The sequence below is a fragment of the Sylvia atricapilla genome, chromosome 24, assembly GCF_009819655.1.
Source record: "Sylvia atricapilla isolate bSylAtr1 chromosome 24, bSylAtr1.pri, whole genome shotgun sequence".
Lineage (NCBI taxonomy): Eukaryota > Metazoa > Chordata > Aves > Passeriformes > Sylviidae > Sylvia > Sylvia atricapilla.
Window position 1 is genome coordinate 3,181,299 of NC_089163.1, and position 21,213 is coordinate 3,202,511.

Sequence of the window (21,213 nt, forward strand, 5' to 3'; positions counted from 1 at the left end):
GGCGATGTAGGCAAGCAGCGGAGGTTGATTGGCTGTGGTGCCATGAACCCGTCGCTTATTGGCTTAGGCTGGGGCCAGGAGCCCTGAGGGCTGGTGAACAGGCGGGAGATTCGAACGCGCCGTGATTGGCCAGGGGGCGGAACCTGTTCAGATGGCCCCGCCCACAGAGCCCAGCGGGCCCCGCCCACAGAGCCCCGCCCCGCGGCACCGGGACCCCCGAGCTGGGACACCCTGGGTTCGGACCCCCGCACTGGACACCCCTGGGCTGGAACCGCAGAACCCCCATGCTCCGAGCCCCGGGTTGACACCGGAAGACTTGGAGCTCTCTGGACCCCCCCGGTCTGCCCTGTGCTGCTGCCCAGCCCTAGACCCGAGCAAACAATCACCCCCAGGGTACAGCCCCCCCCGCAGGCTCTGCTTGCAGAGGCCACAGGGCTCTGTGTCCCGGGGTCCCTGTGAGAACAGGCCACGGTGGGCTGCAGACTTTGGTAACACTGCAGTTTGTGGTGATGGAGGGGCAGGAAGCAGAGGAACCGGCAGAGCCAGCATTGTGTGTCCTGGGTGAAGCATGTTCCTGCTTTTTGAGGCAGACAGTGCTGCCCCCTCTCCTGCATGTACACTCCCCTTCATCTCACTCTCTTCTTGCGGAACACTTCCAGAATGGTGGCTCAGCAGAAAGCTGAGCATAGACCAGAAACAGCCCCCGCCCAGCTCAGCACCAGTGGCTCCAGCTCCCAGGGTAGCCACACTGGGGACAGCAAATCCCTTGCTCTGTAGGCAGGCAAAGGCTAAGCCAGGGCCAGAGGGATGGCAGCTCTGGCCAAGAGTCCTTTGCCCATTGGAGGAGGGACACGAGTAGCTGCCAATGGAACAGGAAATGAGCAGAGAGACTACAGAGCCTTTAAGTTGTGTTATTCACTACAAACAAAGCGTCCTGCTCCTCTGCAGACACCGGTTGGGGAAACAACAGAGCCCCAAGTCCTTGGAAGAAAATGTTCCTGGGGGGATGTCGTGGGGTGAGATGGCTGGCATGGAGGGGGCTGGCAGTCCATCCCCAGCCCATCCCAGCTCCACCCTGGCTGTTGTGGGCAGCAGCGGGTCCTCACTCGTGCTTGGCTTGAAGAAACTCACTGCGGCCCTTGTCACGGCCCCCGAAATACCGCACCCTGTGGATGGCCTGCAGCTGCTCCTCGATGGTGGCCCGGATGTCCACCTCGTCGGGGATGTGCACGTAGCGGATGTTCCTGCCGGTCACAAAGAGCTCGTCCAGGTGGGACACGGCGCCCTGCCTGTCCGTGTAGGTCACCTCGGCCAGGCACACGTTCATGAAGGCGTCCACGCTGGTGACGCGCCCCGCGGCCGCGCTCTCGTCCCGCAGCTCCACGGTGGTGACGCGGCCACGCAGGCCCTGCAGCAGGATCACCAGGCTGTTCTCGGCGATGGTGCGCTCCTTCACCGAGTGGCTCACCTCCATGGCGGCTGTGGCGGCACAGGGCATGCCCTGGGGCTGGGGAGACCCACCCGCTGTGCTTCACAGGGACCAGCCCCTGCCCATGGGCCAGCTCCTGCACACGGACCAGCCCCTGCCCACGGACCAGCCCCTGCCCACGGACCAGCCCCTGCCCACGGACTAGCCCCTGCCCACGGACCAGCCCCTTCCCATGGACCAGCCCCCGCACACGGACCAGCTCCCGCACACGGACCAGCCCCCGCACACGGACCAGCCCCTGCCCACGGACCAGCCCCTGCCCACGGACCAGCCCCCGCACACGGACCAGCCCCCGCACACGGACCAGCCCCTGCACACGGACCAGCCCCTGCACACGGACCAGCCCCTGCCCGCTCATCTGCACACGGAGTAGCCCCAGCCCCGTGCACGGACCAAGCCTCGCACATGGTACCAAACTTCAAACGCTCACCTGCACACACACACATCGTGTCTCACCTGCACGCCTACCACCGGTCACACACCAACCTGCACACACACGACCCCGTTCACACTCACCCCACTCCTTACACTCCCACCACCCCCGGCACACTCACCGCACGCCTCCCCTGTCCCCAATCCTCGCCCACCCCCCTGGCACACCGCCCCTGGCACACGTCCCCTTCTCCCACCGTGTCCCCCTGGCACTCCCATTGCCCACAGCCCCCTCCATGCTCGCTGTCCCTGTCCCATTTCCCCCCAATGTCCCCATTCCTCTCCCGCCCGCACTCACGCGCCGGCGCCTTCCCGCGCGCCGCCCCGCCCCTCGCGCACGCGCGGCCCCGCCCCTCGTGGGGCTGGAAAGGGCGGGGCGGTCGCGCGCGCACCCCGCGCCGGGTCCACGTGTTCCGATGTGTCCCGTGTCGCGATATGTGCTCATTGTATGTCCTCATATCCCGCTGTCCCCATGTCCTGCTGTCCCCATGTCCGTGCGTCCCTATGTCCGCGTGTCCCGGTGTGCCGCTGTCCCCATGTCCCGCTGTCCCGCTCAGAGCCCATCCATCAGTGCCAGCAGGTCCTCGCCCTTCTCGGCGCTGTCCGGGCGCGGCTCCTCCACCTCCAGCTCGCCCAGGATGCGGGACAGCTCCGCCCGCCGCCCCGGCTCCTGCGGGACACACACCGCGCTCAGCCACCGCCGGTGTCCCCACGCTGCTGCTGCAGCCAGGACTGGGCTGGGGTGGACTGGGACGTGCCCCTTCTACACTCAAGCTGGCTAAAAACTTGCTCTGCTATTTGTCAGGATTCTAGTTTTCTTAGTAAACATTCACCAATTCCACTGTCTTGGCAGAAAATTGGTCATTACTTAGTTACGAGCTTAAGTAATGAGAATAAATGTATTTTAAAGTCCCTACTCTGGGTGAAACATGGTCCTTAGAAAGGCAGGGATGGTGAGAACCAGTGATGTGAAACATGTTACGTACCTGTGTGGCTTCAATGTTGATAACCTTGTAGGACAACTCCTCTGGTCTGGTCTGTGCAGCATGTCTTCATTAAAAACATGAAAAAAATGGTTAACCCCATGAAGATGTATAAGGAAATTATATAAATCAGACTTCATGAGGCTCCTGTAGGCACAAATGATACTCAGAGGATGCTCACAGGGCCAGATTGGATGGGGCTTGAAGCAACTTGGTCTACTGGAGGGTGTCCCTTCCCATGGCAGAGCAGAATTAGAGGACCCTTAAGGTCCCTTCCAACCCAAACCATTCTGAAATTCTACAGAGTTTGGACAATGCCTCTGTTCCAACTTTGCAAATTAATATATTCACCCCAGTTTGGGGGCTTCTCCCTGTTCCTAGATACTTTTGTTAATGGTGGAAGAGCAAGAATATTTCTGTAGCTGAGATTAAAAGCAGATAGAAACGTCCTGCTAAAATGGCCTGAAAGGATGTTTCTGTCCAGTGGCATTGGGAGCAAGGCTGCATCATAGGAAACATCCTGGAGCAGGATACAACGTGCTGGTCTGACCCTAAAGCTGTTGAGGGTCAGCTTTGGTCTCCAGGGCTCCCCACAGGGCACCCCAAACCCAAACCAAGAAGGACTCCAGCCTACTCTTCCTCCTCGTCGGTTGTGAACAAGTTCAGCCGAAATCCCGTCTCGCCACCAGCGGGTTTCTGGATGTCCAAACCTCCCAACAGCCGGGCCAGAAAGTTCAGCTCTTCTTTAGCAAGAGGGTTGGGAGCTATGTTCTCCTGCAGGAAACAGCAATGGGCTCGTTGGGCAATTACCTGGGAGATTGGGGCTGCAAGGAGCTTTGATATTCCATGTATGTCCTTCATATATCTCTGATATTCCATACATGTCCTTCAGAGGGATATAAACACATTTCCCAGTTACTCCTGGGACAGATTGTGCAGATAAGCAATAATCAGCAGCTTGGTACTGGAAATGGCTGCTTGAATTTATAGACTCAGCACAAGATACTTTTCCAGCTAAACTGGACAGATGAGAAATCTGTAAAGCCAACTTTCTGTTTTCTGAAGAGATTAAAATGGAAGTAAGCACATCCTTGCACAAATGTGTGGATTCTTTGGGAAAATGTGCTCTTCCCCTAGCTTCAAAGCACTGGGGGGGATTGTATGTGGCTCTGAGAACAACAGAAAAGCTTCCCTGAACTTATCTCACATCTGGAGACTAAGAATTTGGCTAGTTTAAGCAGTGACAGGGGCAGGACAACACTAACCTTGGCCTGGGATGCCAGGTTTTTGGATGATCCTGACATGTGTGTCTCCACTGGTCGGGTCACGCTGTACCTAGAGGGAAAACACACGGGGAAGAACAGTTTGTTCTGAGATGAGGCACAGCAACCAGAGGGAGCAGCACGGGATGCAGAATTTTAGGATACTTTTCTGAAGACTGAACAATTGCAGTGAGAAGTTACAGCTCAGTGTGGTGCAATGCTGAGGCAATAATGCATGTGAGGGACAGAACTGTGAGAAGGAACACAGATCTCTTTGGATGGAAAAGGTACATTAAGGCAAACATGGAGAACAGAGAGGATTTCTTGACTGTGGTTATATTAAATCACATTTCACGTAAGATGCAGCACCAGGTGAGAACACTCTTTCCTCAGCTCCACTGTGGGCATAAATCAAAGTTTTGCTGTTTTCTGCAGGTCTTTATACACTGTCCACACATGTCCTGGTGCAGGACAGCACCTTGTAACAAAGTCAACCTGATAGTTAATAGCAAAAGACAAAACCACAAAACCACACCAGGCAGAAGATGTGCTTCTGAACAATCCATCAGCATTTGGTTCAGGTTTCTACATAGAACAAAAGTGACTTACATGTTTGTTCCAAGTTTGAGGACTCTGTCTCCATAAAGCTCAAAAGATCCTTCCCTTTGTGGAGTGACATAATTCCCAGCAGTGGTGAACTCGGCCCTTTTAACTTCCACTCCTTTATGATTGAATATCCTTAAAAACGAAGCATTATTGAAACATTTAGTAGTTTCAGTCTTGATTTTAGTACTTAATTCCTCTGCTTTCTGCATGAGGGGAATAAAACTTGATAACAATACATTGCTAAATGCCCCTGTAACGGGATAAATTACTAACAGCTAATTTATTGGGATAAAAAACTCCAAAAGCAGTTTAACATTTCATTGCTGGGTGACTTAGTCCCAAATCCTACCCTTTGAATAGCATTTACTGGAGGTTCAGCTATCCAGTAAAGAGTGGAGCTGGATTCCTGAGCCCTCTGGAATGAAATGCTCCTCCCTGAGCAGCCCCACACATGGCACCAGCTCACCTGATGAGTCCTGGCACCTCTGTGCCCCACGGGACAGGCCCCGAGATGGGCAGCACAAAACGACCATTGGAGTTTTGCACTTTATCCTTCAGGAAGATGGAGACCTGCAAAAAGTCATCACAAACATCACAGCCCTGGGGAAATCCTCTATGGACCTTCCCATCCAAGTTCCCTGAAATCTGAGCTTAAACCTCTCTGCCTACCTTAAACCTCTCTGCTGGGGAAGGTCACCTAGAGCTCTTGATGTGTATATAGGGATGTATTTACAAAGCCACTGATGTGGAATTATGGTCCAGAGGATGGGCACACTGATCTAACATTAAAAAAAATTATATTAAAAACTATGTCCTGTTCATGCACATGAGCGTGACCAATTTGTTTAGAGAACATCAAGACTTCAAGCTCAGGTTTACTATCAAGTTTCTTCTAAAAGGAAAAATGGATTTAGCAACAAATCACACTACTAGAGATTCCTTTCTTCCCATAATATTGTAGAATTAATCAGCATTATTGCAGTATATGTGCTCAATTTGTGAAATTCAAATGCAATTACAAGCACATCAAGATGACTGAAAAGCACAAGCAACAAACCCAAACCTGCAGTGTTTATTAGCAGATCCCTTTGTATTCCAGCCCCATGCTCCCTGTCCTTCACCCTGCCTAGTTGGATTGGGCTCTTACCCTGATGTGCATGTCTTGGAAGAAAATGAGAAGTGTTTGCCTGATGAGCTGGAATTCACCATCAGAGAGACAGTTGTAGGTCTGAAAAAGAAAAATCATCAAGAGTTTACAGGTGTGCCACATCCCACCCAGGGAAAGAGGGGAAAAAATACAGCTGAATATTCTGATCCACTTGCAGAGGGAGCAGAGATGCTCTAAGGGGGCTGCTGGTCATTATCAGTAATTATTATCTGTGACAAAAAGTCTGATTTAATTTCTGCTGAAATCAGTGGAGACTTAAATCAGGCTGAATAAGCAATATATTAATTTAAACTGGGCCGGTAGAAAAAATACCACTTGACTCACAGCCCTCTCCAATGTAGTAATTCATCTTTAAGAGGTAAAAAAACCCTCATAAAATCAAACCACAGTGTGTCCCACCCTTTTCTTGAAGGATTCTTACTTCAATCAGCCTCCGGAAGGTCTCATCCACCTGGTTCAGAATGCCAGGGGCATCGGAGATGAAATCCTTGATGGCATCCAGGTGGTTGAAGGTGACCAGCAGAATGTCCCTGGGCCGAGGACACAGCAGCACTTGGTATTTGAAGGCCATAGTCATGAGGTCGTAGAGCTGCAGAGGAACACAGGAATGTCGGTCCTGTCACAGAGAAAACCTCCCAGGCATGGAGAGAGAGGGATTCAGTCAGGCCAGCGCCTGCCTGTGGCACAAGGAACCATTTTAGCTTGGTTTCCTAAAAAAACAGATCTCTGCAGTCCCATCCCCAGCCTTCCTGCTGGGTCTCCAATGTCACCAGTGCTCAGTGAGGTCACACCTCGAGTGCTGGGTCCAGTTCTCAGCCCCTCAGTGTAAGAGGGACCTTGAGGGGCTGGAGCATGTCCAGAGAAGGGAGTGGAGCTGGGGAAGGGGCTGGAGCACCTGAAGCAGCTCTCAGGGAGGACCTGCTGGCTCTGGACAGCTCCCTGACAGGAGGGGACAGCCAGGGTAGGTCAGGCTCTGCTCCCATGGAACAGAGACAGGAAGACAGGAGGAGAGGAAACAGCCTTAAGCTGTGCCAGGGGAAGTTCAGGTTGGACATCAAGAGGAATTTCTCCATGGAAATGTTAATTAAACATTGGAAGAGGCTGCCCAGGGAGTGGTGAAGTCCCCATCCCTGGAGGTGTCCAAGGAACAACTGGGTGTGGCACTCAGTGCTCTGGGCTGGGGACAAGGTGGGGAGAGCTTTTCCAACCTCACTAATTCTAAGAATTCCAGCAGCCCTGACACCTGGGTGGAGGGCTCTCTGGTAATCCCTTTCCTACCATTTTTTCCTAAATTGCCTGTGGAAACACTGCAGGCAGTAAGTCTAACACCTGCAAGAGAGTCGGTACAGAAATACAGACATTTATCCACACCCATATACCATATATATATATATCTTTATAATATATATGAAAACACCTGATAAACTTCAGCAATGCTTAGTGAACTTGTTGAAATCAAACATTTAAGCTGCTCAAGCAAAAAATACCCAGTTCTGAATAATACTCAGTTCTTAAAAAATACCATGGATTTTCTTGGCCAAGAACCATTTTCACAAGCAAAGCTGCTCCAAAATGCTTCAAAATGGTGAAGCCATTAATTATTGCAACAGCAACTGGTGAAGGGCAGCTGGGGAGTGCAGCAGAGGCAGGCTGGGCAGCAGGACTGTGTTACCTTGTCCATGCTGGCCTGGTTCAGTCTCATGATGGAGGCGTGAGCCAGCCGGTCGTACACGGTGCGTAGAGCTTTCTTGGAGTACAGATCCTGGGGTTTGAACAGCTCCTCCATGAATTTTTTGTTGAACATGGTGGTGATGATGTCGTTCATAACTGCAAAGACAAAGAGGTTCTGTGGTTTGCCCCAGAACAGCGTGGTCCTGGTCCATCCCAGCTGCAAGGCTGTGCAGAGCAGGGGCAGGGCACAGCAGGAGAGGGGGAACAGCACCTCTGGATCCAGCACTGCCTCAGTCCCACCCAGGCTGAGCCAGCTGATGTCCCCCAGGGCACAAATGCCACCTGAGCTGAAGGCAGCAGGCTCTGTTTCCCCGTGGGAATAAGGCTGGCTTTGTTACCCTGGTTTTACAGCTATGGTTGGCACTTTTCACTTTTAAATAATGCTGCTTGTAGGCTGCTCTGATGTGTTATTATCTAAAAAATCTGCTTCCTAAGGAGAGTGTTTTGCACTGTGGTAGATCTTTGCAGATTGCAGCTGCCTGGCTGTGCCTGTTCCCTGACACCCTCTGACACCATCAGTCTATTTTTTAACTTCTCAAGAGAAGCTCCTGCAGGGCTCTCTGTAATCTTTATTCCAAATGGATTAACCCTGGCAGGTATTTAATAAAGCATTTATATCCCTGAGATCTCTATCAATGCATTCAGACTCTGAATCAGCCTGAAACATCTGCAGGCCCTAGAAATGCAGAACTCCAAACTTCCTTACTTGTGGTTCATTTTTTAAATGTGTAAATTGAGCCATGGAACTGTTTTATTACTGAGGAGTTCTTAGAGCTCAGGAGTGTTGAGTGTGAGGGCTGTGCTCTGGTTATTGAGCTTTTAATGCAAACAGGATGGAAAACATCGTGCAGTGGTTCAAGCAGATGCAGCATCTGAGCTTTTGTGCTGGATCTGCCACTTTTATCATCTCCCTGATACACTCTAAAGAGTTATCATCAATAAACATTTATTTCTCTATCAAAAAAAAAAAAAAAAAAAAAAAAAGGTAAATGAATACTTCAGGTCACAGATTAGTGTACAAGTGTGGATTTTCCTAAGCAGATGACTGTTAAGAAGCTCATAATGCCAGACAATTCTTGTGGATTAGAAAAATCTCAGAATAAATAATTAAAAAAACCAACAAAATACAACAGAAAAGGAGTAAAAGGGAACATAGAGAGAGTGGTAATGAGTAATGGTTTGAATTATTGCCCTAATGATTCCCTGGGGGTCAGACACCTGGCTTTTCACACCTGTCCTACACCAACACACAAAACAAAGGTAATTTTCCTGTCACTTCATCTCTTCCTAGAGGATAAACTGGGGACTGTTGGGAGCCTGGGCAGGGAGAGCTGTGCTCCCAAGGGCAGAGGATTCCTGAAGTGATTCTCTCTCCTCTCTAAACCTGCTGGTTACAGGTTCCTCATGCACTGGTCACATACAGCCCTGTGCTGAACCTGACAGGGCTCCCTAGCCCTGGTTTAAAAACCACAGACAGATCTCAGCTCCTGAGCAGTCTGGACTACAAATACACCTAATTACAAACAGGAAAAAAGTCCCTCCTTCCTCCCTTCCTTTCAAATAAACTGGCCATAAAACAATCCCTCCTTGCAATCTCAGTCTGAAACCCCCCATTTTTCATGGAGAAAATAAAATATATTAGTACTAGTAGATATTGGTATCTAGTTAATTTTGCAGGGAATGAATTATGACAAAAAGAAGAGCTTCTGCTTTATACTATTCTGCTATTAAGGAAAATATTTTTAAGCTGCCTGTGTGTGCTGCCCACACAAAGATTTCTCCTGTCTTTGGAGAGTCACAAACAACCCAAACCACCAGGAGACAGATACCTCCCAGTACACTGATTTTTCAACAGAATTGAAGGTCTGTGTGAACCACAGACATAAATTATCTTCTGGAATTAAAACCTCTTGTGTGAGCTATAAAAAGAACTGAGAAAGACATAAAAAAAAAATTACTGCGGTGAAGGGCAAATCGATAATAAATCTCTCACATGTTTGATAATGACACAGCAAAGGTCTCAGGGGGGCCCTGGAGTGGTGACACAGGAGCATTGGCCCAGGGACATGGCACAAGCAACACAGAAAAAGCAACTGAGCAGAGAGGGGAGGTCATCAACTGGGATGAGAGGAGGGAAACCAGTACAGCCCGTGTGATGGACAGGACTGAAGCTGGGGCTGATGGTGGCTTTGGCCTCCCCATGCCAAGGCTCTGGTGACAGACAGCACGTGTCACTGGCATGGCTGGGATGCATGACATGAAGACTGGAGTTACGTCTGGGTGATGCTGGAGCTTCCTGGAGGATGTTTGGGGCAGAACAAGGAACATTATGAGTTCTGGACAGTCACCCTGAGTGCCACAGGCTCGTGGCTCCTCAGGGAACCTCATCACAGCTCCATCAGTGACAGCCCCAGGTGGTGACTCCAGGACTCCCCTGAGACCCCCTGGAGCACTGAACACAGGCACAAAGTGTTCTCTCTCACAGGAGAAGTGATGGGTCAGCCTGGGACCTGCCCCTGAGCCAGCCCTGCCTCTCTGTGTCACAGCTCTGGGCAGCTCCTCGTTGTTTTGGATGGGATGGAATCTGGTCTTGGACTTCTGAGTAAAGGCTGGGAAAAGGGTGTGCTGGGAAACAGGATGTAATGGTGAGAAAAAAGCTGGGACAACCTCCAGGACATCAGCATTTACCTTCAGTAAATATTAAAACCTACCAATGATGCTTATTTTGCAAAACACAAATTGTAACTTTATTCCCTCTTAAGAAAGGGCTGCTCAGAAGGACCCTGTAAATTCTGCCTGAGCAAAAACCTGAGATTCAAGAGGTTCATTTTCTCATTCCTTAGAACTGGAGGCTCCTGTTCCAGGGCAGATTCCAGAGGGAACCATGTTCACACCTTGGCTGCTCCCCTGCAGTGCCCAAGGGCTCAATCCCACCCTTGGCTCCCTGCAGTCAGGATGAGCTTGGCTGAGGGGTGGGCAGCTTTGGGATCACTCTGCCAGGTGTGACCACCAGCACGGGTGGGTAAAGCAGCTGGGAGATGGGAATGCCTTCGATCATCCCTGGAGTTCACCTGTCCAAACCCTGAGCAGTGAGTTAGAGAAAACCTTAGGAAAAGTGGAATATACCCAGTATTCCTGCATTTAAGCAGAAAAAACGACCTGCACAATGCCCACACAATTACATGCTTGCATGAAGACAGTGGCAAAGAAACACAAATACCATTTTTGCAGGCAAGACCACCAGGCTAAAAAATTTTGATCTATATATACTCTTGGTTAAATTACCAGCTGATTTTAAGATATAGTCTGGTTTTTTTTCCCCGATTTTCCAGTCAAAAAGAGTTTTAAGGACCAGGTGAGCAAACTGTTCATTTGTGACACTGAGTGAAGGCTGCAGGAACAGCCTCAGGTGTTCAGGCACGATGAGCCCCAGGTGGGGTGCACGTGGGGTTGGACTGGTGCATGCAGCCAGAGTTACTGTACCTCGTTTCCTGTCCACATCTGTCCATTCATCTACACGAAGCATATAAAACAAAACAGCAGTTCAAGATGTAAGAACGAGAGTAGCAAGGAGAAGAAAAGAAATAGAAAGAAATAAACTTAAAAAAAGAAAGAAAGAAAAAAAAGCTAACTAATGGGTTTTTGTCTCTTCTCATCAGCATTCAGCACTGAATGAAAACCTTACCCTCCCCTTGGATAAAATCCTGCTGCTTCAGTGCACATCAGATTTTACCTTTTGCATGAGCTTGGGTAGTTTTCAGCTGTATTTTCCACTTACAAGTAACCAGCATTTGAGTGAACAGCTTTAAGCATCAACAAACACCTCAGTGTGGATGAACCACATCTCAGTGAAATTAACTCACAGTTTTTTGGAAGAAAAGAAATCCACGTTTGGACAAACTAAAACAGTCCAATTCTCTTGCTGAGATACTCCACCAAGATTTAATTTAGCTAAAATCCTAAACTTGTCCCTGCATGAACAGCAGTAAACCTCTGCCAGATCATTCCCTCATCAGGACACACATGAATAATTACAAATTGCCCCCTCACAAACAATACAATAATTACAGTGAACCCTTTGTTGTTTAGCACTTCAGAAAGGACAGGCAGCAGGGATAACAATACCAAGCTCATATCAAGTTGATTTTTTTATTAAAACATCACAGAGTTTCCCAAGGCACATTCCCCATCCCCTGACAGAGGGGTGCAAGGACTTGTAAAGCAAAGCTTTAATTTGAAGTGGTAAATACAGAGGTGCTTGGCTGTGAGCTGGAGTTTCATGGCCCATGTGAAGGCACAAGTCTCTGTACAAGGATTTTGGCCAAAGGAGATTGTGTAAAAGCCAGACAAGGGTTTCAGGAGCCGTATTGGTATTTGAATTTCACACAATTGCACGTGCCGTGTCTGCACAAGATTTACAAATTTATTCCTGGAAACTCCTTCTCATTGCAAAGCAACCTGGTCTGCCCCAGGAGCTGGGCTGACATCACTAAATCCTGAGTTATTTTGAGCCCAAAAAGTGCATTTCTGCAGCTTTAAGCCCCGAACTGAGCACAGAGACACGGACTCCACATTCTCCTCTCTGTGAGAAACCCCCAAACCAACCTCAGCAACACCTTGGGGCTGTTCCTACCACAGCAACTTCACCGAGCTGATCAACCCAAGGATGGCTGCGCTTCCCAGTGGAGACCACAAAACATCGAGGGTTGATTTCTGTGATGATTACTGTGGTAATTACCGCGATGGAGCCCTGAAATCAGCTCGCAGCATCCTCTGGTGACAGCACAGCGTGTCCCAAGGGACAGAAGGGGAGGACACAGCCTCAAGCTGCGCCAAGGGAAGTTTAGGTTAGACATTAGAAAAAAATCCTTCATTGAAAGAATGATTTGGCACTGGAATGGTCTGCCCAGGGAGGCGGCGGAGTCACCATCCCTGGATGTGTTTAAAAAAAGACCAGATGTGGCACTCAGTGCCATGGTTTAATTGAGGAGGTGGTGTTAGCTCATAGGTTGGACTTGATGGTCTTAAAGGTCTTTTCCAACCCGCTTCAGTCTGTGATTCTGTGGCACCCCGGGAACCGGCACCGCCGGGGGGAGCAGCCCGAGCCGCTATCGGGGAGGCGGGAGCGGGGACACGGCCCTGCCCGGGGACACGGCCCTGCCCGGGGACACGGCCCTGCCCGGGGACACAGCCCTGTCCGGGGACACAGCCCTGCCCGGGGACACGGCCCTGCCCGGGGACACAGCCCTGCCCGGGGACACAGCCCTGTCCGGGGACAGAGCCCTGTCCGGGGACAGAGCCCTGCCCGGGGACACGGCCCTGCTCGGGGACACAGCCCTGCCCGGGGACACGGCCCTGCCCGGGGACACGGCCCTGCCCGGGGACACGGCCCTGCCCGGGGACACGGCCCTGCCCGGGGACAGAGCCCTGCCCGGGGACACGGCCCTGCTCGGGGACACGGCCCTGCCCGGGGACACGGCCCTGCCCGGGGACACGGCCCTGCCCGGGGACACGGCCAGCGCCTCCCGGGGCTCCGCTGGCCCCGGGACACCGGGAGCCCCCGCCCGCCGCTCACCTTTGCGCGCCTTCTCTCCGGGGATGCTCTGGGCGCGCAGCCGCTGGTCCAGGATGTAGAGCATCTCCCCGCCCAGGTTGAGGAACAGCAGCGGCAGCGTCCGCGCCGACATGGCCCCGGCACGGCCCGGCACAGCCCAGCACGGCCCGGCACAGCACGGCACAGCCCGGCCCCGGCACGGCCCAGCCCAGCCCGGCACGGCCCAGGACAGCCCGGCCCCAGCACAGCCCCGCACGGCCCAGCCCGGCCCCGCTCCCCGGGCCGCCGCCGCCGTTGCCGGGCAGCCGCGGGGCCAATCGGGGCGCGCCGTCTTGGCCGGCCGGGCGCGCCTGCGCAGTGTGCCGGGGTGTGTGTGTCATCGTCCTAGTGAGGGTGTCATGTCATCATCCCGGTGTATGTGCCATCCTCCCGGTGTGTGTGTCATCGTCCAGGTATGAGTGTCGTGTGATCATCCCAGTGTGAGTGTGTCATCATCCCTGGTGCGTGTGCACATTGACCTGGTCCCTGGGGGCATTGTCCCTGTCCGTGTGCACATTGTCCCTGTCCGTGTGGGCAGTGTCCGTGTGTGGGCATTGTCCCTGTGTGGGCATTGTCCCTGTTTGTGTGCCATCGTCCCTGTCTGTGTGCCATCGTCTCTGTCTGTATGTGGAGCATCCCGATCCGTGTGCATTGTCCCACTCCCTGTGTGGATCATCCTGGTGTACAAATACAGCCCCAGGGCATGTGAAGAATGGTCTGGGTTGGAAGGGATCTTAAAGCCCATCCAGTGCCACCCCCTGCCATGGGCAGGGACACCTCCCACTGTCCCAGGCTGCTCCAAGCCCTGTCCAACCTGGCCTTGGGCACTGCCAGGGATCCAGGGGCAGCCACAGCTTCTCTGGGCACCTATACCAGGGCCTCCTCACCCTCACAGCGAAGAATTTATTCATAATGCCCAATCTAAATGTCTTAAGTTTCAGTTTATAAATATCTAAGAAAATGTGACAGCACATACCTCTGGACTGGCTGTGCTGACAGGACACAGGCAGCCCTGGAGCTGCTCCCACTGACAGACTGCAGGGTAATGCTGGAGCCCTCAGGTCTTCTCACAGACTGACCTGCCCAGCACTTGGCCTGAAATTAAACTTCTAAACCACTTAAACCACCTGCTGCCCTTCCTAGGTGCTCAGAACACTGCAGACCACACCACACCACACAAGCAGAGACTTGAGGTCTTTGGGCAGCAGTTTATTGTCAGCCTGTCTGTGCCACTACACAGGTGTCCCCTCCTGTGCCTGCTTCTTCTGCACCTGCTTCTCCTGCTGTTCCCGTGCAGCCCTTGCTCTTGCCTGCCTCTCTCTCCTCTGCCTCAGTCTCACAGCAGCTTTCAGCTTCTGCTTCTCCTGGAACACCTGTGGAAGCAGAAGGGAGAGAGATAAAGCTGCCTGCAGAGCTGCTCCCCAGGATGTCTGCTGCAGGCAGAGTGGTTCCAGCAAGAGCCAGATCAAATCCTCCCTCAGCGCCTTTCTTGCTTCAGGGAACCATCTGAGATTATTCGGTTTCAGCCACCCAGTCAATCACTGAATTATTCAGGCTGGAAAAGACCTCTGAGACCACATGTCTAGTCATTCCTTGGACACCTTTGGCCCAGTTCCTTTGATTAGAATTTAACTGGACTGAAATGTAGCATTTACAAACCTAAGGCACGTTCAGCTTTTGGTTCTGCTCAGTTGTACCAAGATCTACTGCAAGCAGCAATTACACTCATATATTCTGAGCAAATCAGGGCAGACAGGGGGTGCACCCACGTTTCTGTTCCAAAGTGCCATCAAATTATCTCACATATCATTCCCATACTAGGATTTGAGAAAAAAGCTGGTTTGAATTTTTGAGCAAACCAGCGGCCCAACCTGAAGTGCCTGAGTACAGCATTTGTCAGTGTCCCACAGGGAGCTCTTGGCTGAGCTCAGGCAGTTCTCTACAGACAAGATCAAAGTCAAAGCCTGGCTTAGGAGAACTCGGCTATCACTCATTCCTAACTTTTACAGAGGGCTTTTTCCCCGTGCAGCCTGCTCCATACCTTGATGCACAAAGCCTTTTTGACCAGCCAGCGCTTGGTGACACGGCGGGTGTAGGGCTGTGGGGGGCTGTACTGGATGTCCAGCTCCTGGCAGGTTTTCTCAAAGGTGCTGTAGTTGACCCGGCGCAGGTAGCTCAGCATCTTCCTCCGCCGGTCCAGACCCATCAGCAGCAGCCGCCGGTTGCTTTTGTCCTGCAAAGCACCCAACCCTCACTGCTCTGCAGGCACAGTGTCCTGCCATTCCAAGCAATGACTCAGAATAGACCAGATTTGGGCTGAAGGGAACGGTCAGGTTAAGGACAGAGTCCCAGAACAACTTCTCTTGGCAGGTGCTGTGAGTACATCAGGTCAGCACAAGCTGATCCAAGGAGATTTAATTTACTTTGCAGTGGAATTGCTTTCTCCCTTCCATGGCTGCACCTTCACTTTCCCTGAAGACTGTTTTCAGCTTGTGTACAGTTTCTGGCTGTGCCAAAGCTGCAGGGAAGGTCTTCTGGCTAAAACCTGCTTCTCTTGAAGTGTGCTGCTTCAGAATAACACAAGCATTTACCTTTGTTTTGCCAGAAATTAAATATGAAGATAATCTGTGACTTGGCTCTGACTGTCTGGTTGTTCTTTGGAAGGGCACAAGCGTAGCCTGAGCCACATCAGTCAGGGCAATCCCTCAGGGGAGACATCTCCCTGTCCTATATGAGTGATTTGTGTAAAGAACAGGCTTCAGCCAAGGAATTCCAAAAGATCCAACTTCACTGCAACACTTGGTACAGTTTCTGGCTTGTAACAAAAATCTCCATTCTGTTCTCTTGTACCCTTCAAGTTTTCATGAGTAACAATTATGCACTGCTTTCAAATGTAGTTATCAATCCATTTCCCACCTTTTGCTCTGCATAAAGAATCTTTGATACCTGTTTTATGAAGATAAATTCAGTCTAGATGTCTCAAATTTGGGCCTGAACCCAGGTAGCTGCAGGCAGAGGAGTGGGACATTCACACAGTGCTGTCCAGCAAACATTTCCATGAGCAAAATAAACACAGACTTTACTCTTTGTTTATTACTGCAGCTGCATTCATTAATTAGTGAAAACTAAGTGGTGAAGCCACATCTGCAGTGAGGAGAAATGGAGCTCAGCTCTGCCCAAAGGAATCAGCTCAGCCATTTCCTCCACTACAGTAACAAAGCAGAACACAGAGCAGAGTCGGCGAGAATCCAGCTGTGCCTGAGCCAGCAGCTCCCCACACTGGCACCAGGGAACAGCTGTAACTATTTTATAAACCTCCTTAGAAAAGCCATAATCCCCAGGATTAAAATCCTCTCATTATAAACTGAGAAAACCACCTGAGCAGCTGCTGGGTGTGGGCTCAGATCCCTGAGTTACCTTGGGGTGCTTCTGGAGGTGCTCCTCGAGCGTGCGTATCCTGGCAGTCAAAATAGCAACTGTAAAGGACAGAGAGAGAAGCTGTGTGAGAGCAGCAGCTTTCCCAGGTGATCCAGGATCATCTGCCTTGCCTCAAGCTGCCAGCTGAGCACTGCTGCCCCTGAAAGTACCCACAGCAGCAGAGCAGGGACTGCCCATGGCAAAACAGTGCCCACGACAAAACACTGCTCACAGCAGCACTACAAACACTGCCCACGACAAAACACCGCCCACGACAAAACACTGCCCACAAGAAGCACTGCTCACAGCAAGCACTGCCCAAAGCAGCCCTTGCCCACAGCCCACTGCACACAACACACCAAAACACAGCAGTCACAACCTGTGACTGTTACGAGGCTGCTGAATTAGAGGGTAAGATTTTAGCAACGCATCATACAAATTTAGCTGTGGATTTATTCCTCTTGCACTCATTCAATTCCCAGTGATCTGACATTTATTTCACCTCATGGGATTTAAGCTCTGGGGTAGCAGAGAGCAATAAAGGGTTTTTTTTTCCAAGGGCAGCAGGCAGGTCTTTGGGATTTTGGGCTCGAGGGAGGGGCTGCTGGCATAGTGAGGAACAGAAGGGCTTTACTGATGACAAAGGAGTTGTCAAGAGTGTTGGTCAGTGCAACATGGCCTTTGTCCCTGCACTGTCCCCACTGTGCTTCAGCCACAGCTCTCTGAGAAAAAAATTGCAGAGAAAAAATTGGGTTCTGTGGCTGAATTTGGTTCATTTTGGTAACAGCTGCAGCTCAGTGCCTCATGTCACAGAAGCACTCCAAACAGATTAATGCACACACTGCCTTTGGAAGGTGGATGTGGAGCAGGAATTTGGAAGCAGCCTCTGTAACACTTCCAGACCTGGAGCAGTCCTGCAGGGCATCCTGCAGGCTACCTGCCTCTCAGCAGCTCTCCTGGAGGAGATTCTCCTGAATTATACAGCAAACTGGAAGTGCTGGGGTGGGAACAGCTGAATAGAAGCAGGGGTGTTTCATCTGCCAACAATACCCTTCCCTTTTTTTAACTTGCCTTGCACCTCAAAGGAGCCATTGTCATTGGGAGACCTCCTGACCTTCTCCACCAGCTGCTGCTTCTTTACCCTCAGCTTCTCCTTCTGTGGGTCACAGAAAAGAGGTTGTCACTGTCTCAGAACCAGAGGTCAGAGACACTCAGCTCTCTTCCCAAAAACCCAGATAAAGGCTCTGCAATTCAGACCTTTACTCAGTGCTTTTACATCTTTTTAAGCTGAAGTGGCAAGTACAGAAGAATGGCATAGAGATCTTTGTGCCACTTTCCTACCTGTTTGTTTTCTGGGCATATGGAAAGCAAAAATAACTTGAAGGACATCTGCTGTCCAGTGCAATGGTTTCTAGAACACACGGGGTCAGCCAGGAGCAGCAACAGAACAGCTCATTGCCCTGTCACCCCTGAATACTTTCTTCTCTCATTTTAACATGCAATTGTTACCACTTCAGTGTGATAAAATTTAAGAGCAGGCCAGATTTATCACTGTATTTCATCACACCATATTTACAGTTACTTAAAAACACAGTAAGTGAAAGATATTTAACAACAGGAACAAGTCTCACATGAAGATGTTCATTACATCTATTTTTTTTCAAGCAAGCAGAATAGCACTGACCTGACTTGCCATTTCCAGGGACAGCACCCGTTTCACTACATCATCCACACTGCAAGGAGATGGCAAATGAGCTTATAAACTAGAAACAAGTCTATTTAACAACAGAAATGAACTCAGGTTCTCAGAACTTTTCTCAGCTTTAATTTACTCTACAATTTCACAGGGACTCTCCTCCCCTCCCAAACCCGGCAGCCATAAACTGGTGCTCACTTTCCTAAGCAAAATCACGGCTCAGATTACAGGATCATCGAGTTGTTTTGCTGCAGAAATATTTAATTTAAAGACTGGTACCTTCAGAGAGCAGTGAAAGTCACAGTCAGGCCACTGGGGGCCCTCCCTGCACCACACACAAGCAGCTCTGCATCAGAGCACAACTGTGCTGAGCCCCAGAGCCCAAATTCAGCAGCAGCTGAACTCATGTTGAGTTGTTTAACGACACTCTCCATCACCTGAGTTCAAGACAGGCACAGATTATTTGCAAGATGACTGTTTCTAGTATTTCAAGGTTATTTCCTTTTTTTTCTCCCTTATGGACTACAAAGCTCACAGAGGATGTGGGCAACCAGCACTTGATCTCACATGGAGTGAACCACTCCTGTGAACCATTCCTGAGCCCTGACCACTGCCTGTGTCTGTAAATCCGACTTTCTAACTGACTTTGCAATTTTTTGTGCCCACTGAGCATTAATAATTAATTAGTGAGCAGGTGACAGCTTCCACACACCATGGTCATATGTAAGATAGAAACACCTGGAGAGAGCAGCCATTCCCTGTTCATACCTGTTCATTATTGGGAGATTGGCATATTCCTTCTTCAGCATGGTGGGAGGAAGGTCATCCAGATGGCTGGGGATGTCTACAAAGAGATACACATTTGAGGAAGAGCAGGACAAAGTCAAAGCTCTGACCTTGCAAACCAGATCAGAGGAAACATGCTCTGAAGGAAAATGGTTATGTGCTCCAAACAAGAAGAACTGAGCAGATCCAAGAGGGCAGGAACTGAGTGAAAAAAAACCAGGTCCAGTCTCTTCCCTTCAGCACTCTGGATTTACAATATGGTGTACATGCATTTACAACAATCCACCGAGCTCACAGATCACAGAATACCAGAACAGTTTGTGCTGCAAGGGAACTTAAAGCCCATCTGATCTCACTCCCTGCCGTGGGCAGGGACACCTTCCACTATCCCAGGTTGTTCCAAGCCCTGTCCAACCTGGCCTTGAACACCTCCAGAGATCCAGAGGCAGCCACAGCTGCTCTGGGCAACCTGTGCCAGGGTCTCCTCACCGTCACAGATCTGCTACTGACAAGTGTCCATTTCCCCACATTCAGGAGGAGGGGAATCTTCTGAGTAACTCCTGAGCTTGCAGGGAACTATTTCTGGAATGATTTCTGTGCCATGAGGGTACAGCTCTGAGCATTCCAACAGCAAAAAAATTTGGTCCTGTGGATCCTGACGTACCTTTCTTCTTCTTTGCTGCAGGTCTGGCATAGCCTCTGGCTGCCTGGAGCACAGGACTGCAGGCTGGGTGGGAGGAACAGAAAGATATCAGACTTGTGTGCACTTCTGCAGCTCTGTACACGTCACATATTGCTTGGTCTGTATGGGGTCAGAGCACTGGGGTGATCCAGGCAGATTTTTAATCCCACAGGAGTGTGGGATAGTTCAGTGTGGCTCCCATAAAACAAACCGAGCTGTGCTGCTCGGGAGTGAGCAAGTGCCGAGGGCGGAGCATGCTGCACACACTGAGCAGAGTGTGAGGGTCCCCCCCGGGCAAATGTGTTCATTCAGAGGGTTAAAACTGCTGAATTAACTGATGAATTCACTCAGTTTCATTAGCGACATGGAGGGGCTGCTCTGGGCCACCCCAATGTCACTGACACCTGGGGACAACCCGGGGACAACCTTTGCCTGACACAGCTCGGTAAAGCCGCCAATACTCATCATCGGCCGGGACTTCGTCATTCTTTGACCTTTCAAGAACAAACTCTTCCAGCTGCTCTTTCAGGGCCCTGCTGCTGGAATCAGGACCTGCCTCAGGCCATTTGCCCGTGCCCAGCTCGGCCATCCCCGCTCGGCCCCGCTGTCCCGAGGGACCCCCGGCATCCTGCCCGCGCCCCCTGCCCAGCTGCACCCCGGCTACCCCCAAGGTCAGCCGGCCCCCTGTCTCGTTTCAGAGGGGACAGAGCATGAGGCCGGTGTGTGACCCTCGGCCACCCCCGACGCCGAGACCGCCCCTTTCCCCGCATCCTCGGCTCCCACCGCGGCCCCCGCCGCTCCCCACCTCCCACAGCGGGGTCCGCTTCCCTTTCCACCCTCCTTCCCTCGGCCTCCCGAGCCCCCCGTGCCCCTCACCGGGCTCTGCCCTGCCCAGCACGGCGGCCCCGGTGCGGGCCAGCCCGGCCAGGCCGCGGCCCAGCAGCGCCAGCATGGCCCGCGCTCACCGAGACGCCCGCATGGGCGCCGCCATCTTGCCCAGCCGCGACTGCCGAGTGCCGAGACAGGGCAAAGGGAGCGAACGCCGAGCGCGTCGATGGCCGTCCAGGGTCCGGGTCCCCTCCCAGTCCTCGACCCTGTCCTGGTCCTGGATCCCTCCCGGTCCTCTGACTGTCCCCATCCTCGTTCCGCTCCCCGTCCAGGTCCCATCTCCATCTCCGTCCCTGTCTCGGTTTCGTCCCCTACCTGTCCCTGTCCTCGTTCTTGTCCTCGTTCCGGTCCCGATCCTCGTCCTGTCCCTGTCATGTCCCATCCCCATGCCCGCCTCGGTCCCGCCCCCATCTTGGTCCCGATGCCATGTCCCCGTCTTGGTCCCATGCCCATGCCTAGCCCCAGCCCCGTCTCGGTCCC

The 21,213-nt window shown here is 51.6% G+C and overlaps 3 protein-coding genes across 3 annotated transcripts; all 3 read right to left on the reverse strand.

Annotated features, from left to right (window-relative positions):
- Window positions 1-895: 895 nt before the first annotated feature.
- Window positions 896-2,246, reverse strand: LSM10 (LSM10, U7 small nuclear RNA associated). The gene is made up of 2 exons (XM_066335456.1): window positions 2,220-2,246; window positions 896-1,479 (listed from the first exon to the last, which is right to left on the reverse strand). The coding sequence occupies exon 2, from the start codon at window positions 1,472-1,474 to the stop codon at window positions 1,103-1,105; it is 372 nt and encodes a 123-aa protein (XP_066191553.1). The 5' UTR covers window positions 1,475-1,479; window positions 2,220-2,246; the 3' UTR covers window positions 896-1,102.
- Window positions 2,247-2,425: 179 nt separating this feature from the next.
- Window positions 2,426-13,371, reverse strand: OSCP1 (organic solute carrier partner 1). Its single transcript, XM_066335413.1, has 10 exons — window positions 13,247-13,371; window positions 7,613-7,767; window positions 6,362-6,529; window positions 5,920-6,000; window positions 5,239-5,342; window positions 4,776-4,904; window positions 4,170-4,239; window positions 3,539-3,678; window positions 2,908-2,971; window positions 2,426-2,591 (listed from the first exon to the last, which is right to left on the reverse strand). The coding sequence occupies exons 1-10, from the start codon at window positions 13,356-13,358 to the stop codon at window positions 2,475-2,477; spliced, it is 1,140 nt and encodes a 379-aa protein (XP_066191510.1). The 5' UTR covers window positions 13,359-13,371; the 3' UTR covers window positions 2,426-2,474.
- Window positions 13,372-14,452: 1,081 nt separating this feature from the next.
- Window positions 14,453-20,869, reverse strand: MRPS15 (mitochondrial ribosomal protein S15). The gene is made up of 8 exons (XM_066335451.1): window positions 20,722-20,869; window positions 19,828-19,890; window positions 19,146-19,221; window positions 18,366-18,414; window positions 17,753-17,837; window positions 16,682-16,740; window positions 15,306-15,497; window positions 14,453-14,637 (listed from the first exon to the last, which is right to left on the reverse strand). Exons 1-8 carry the CDS (start codon window positions 20,795-20,797, stop codon window positions 14,497-14,499), a joined length of 741 nt encoding a protein of 246 aa, XP_066191548.1. The 5' UTR covers window positions 20,798-20,869; the 3' UTR covers window positions 14,453-14,496.
- Between the last annotated feature and the right edge of the window lie 344 nt (window positions 20,870-21,213).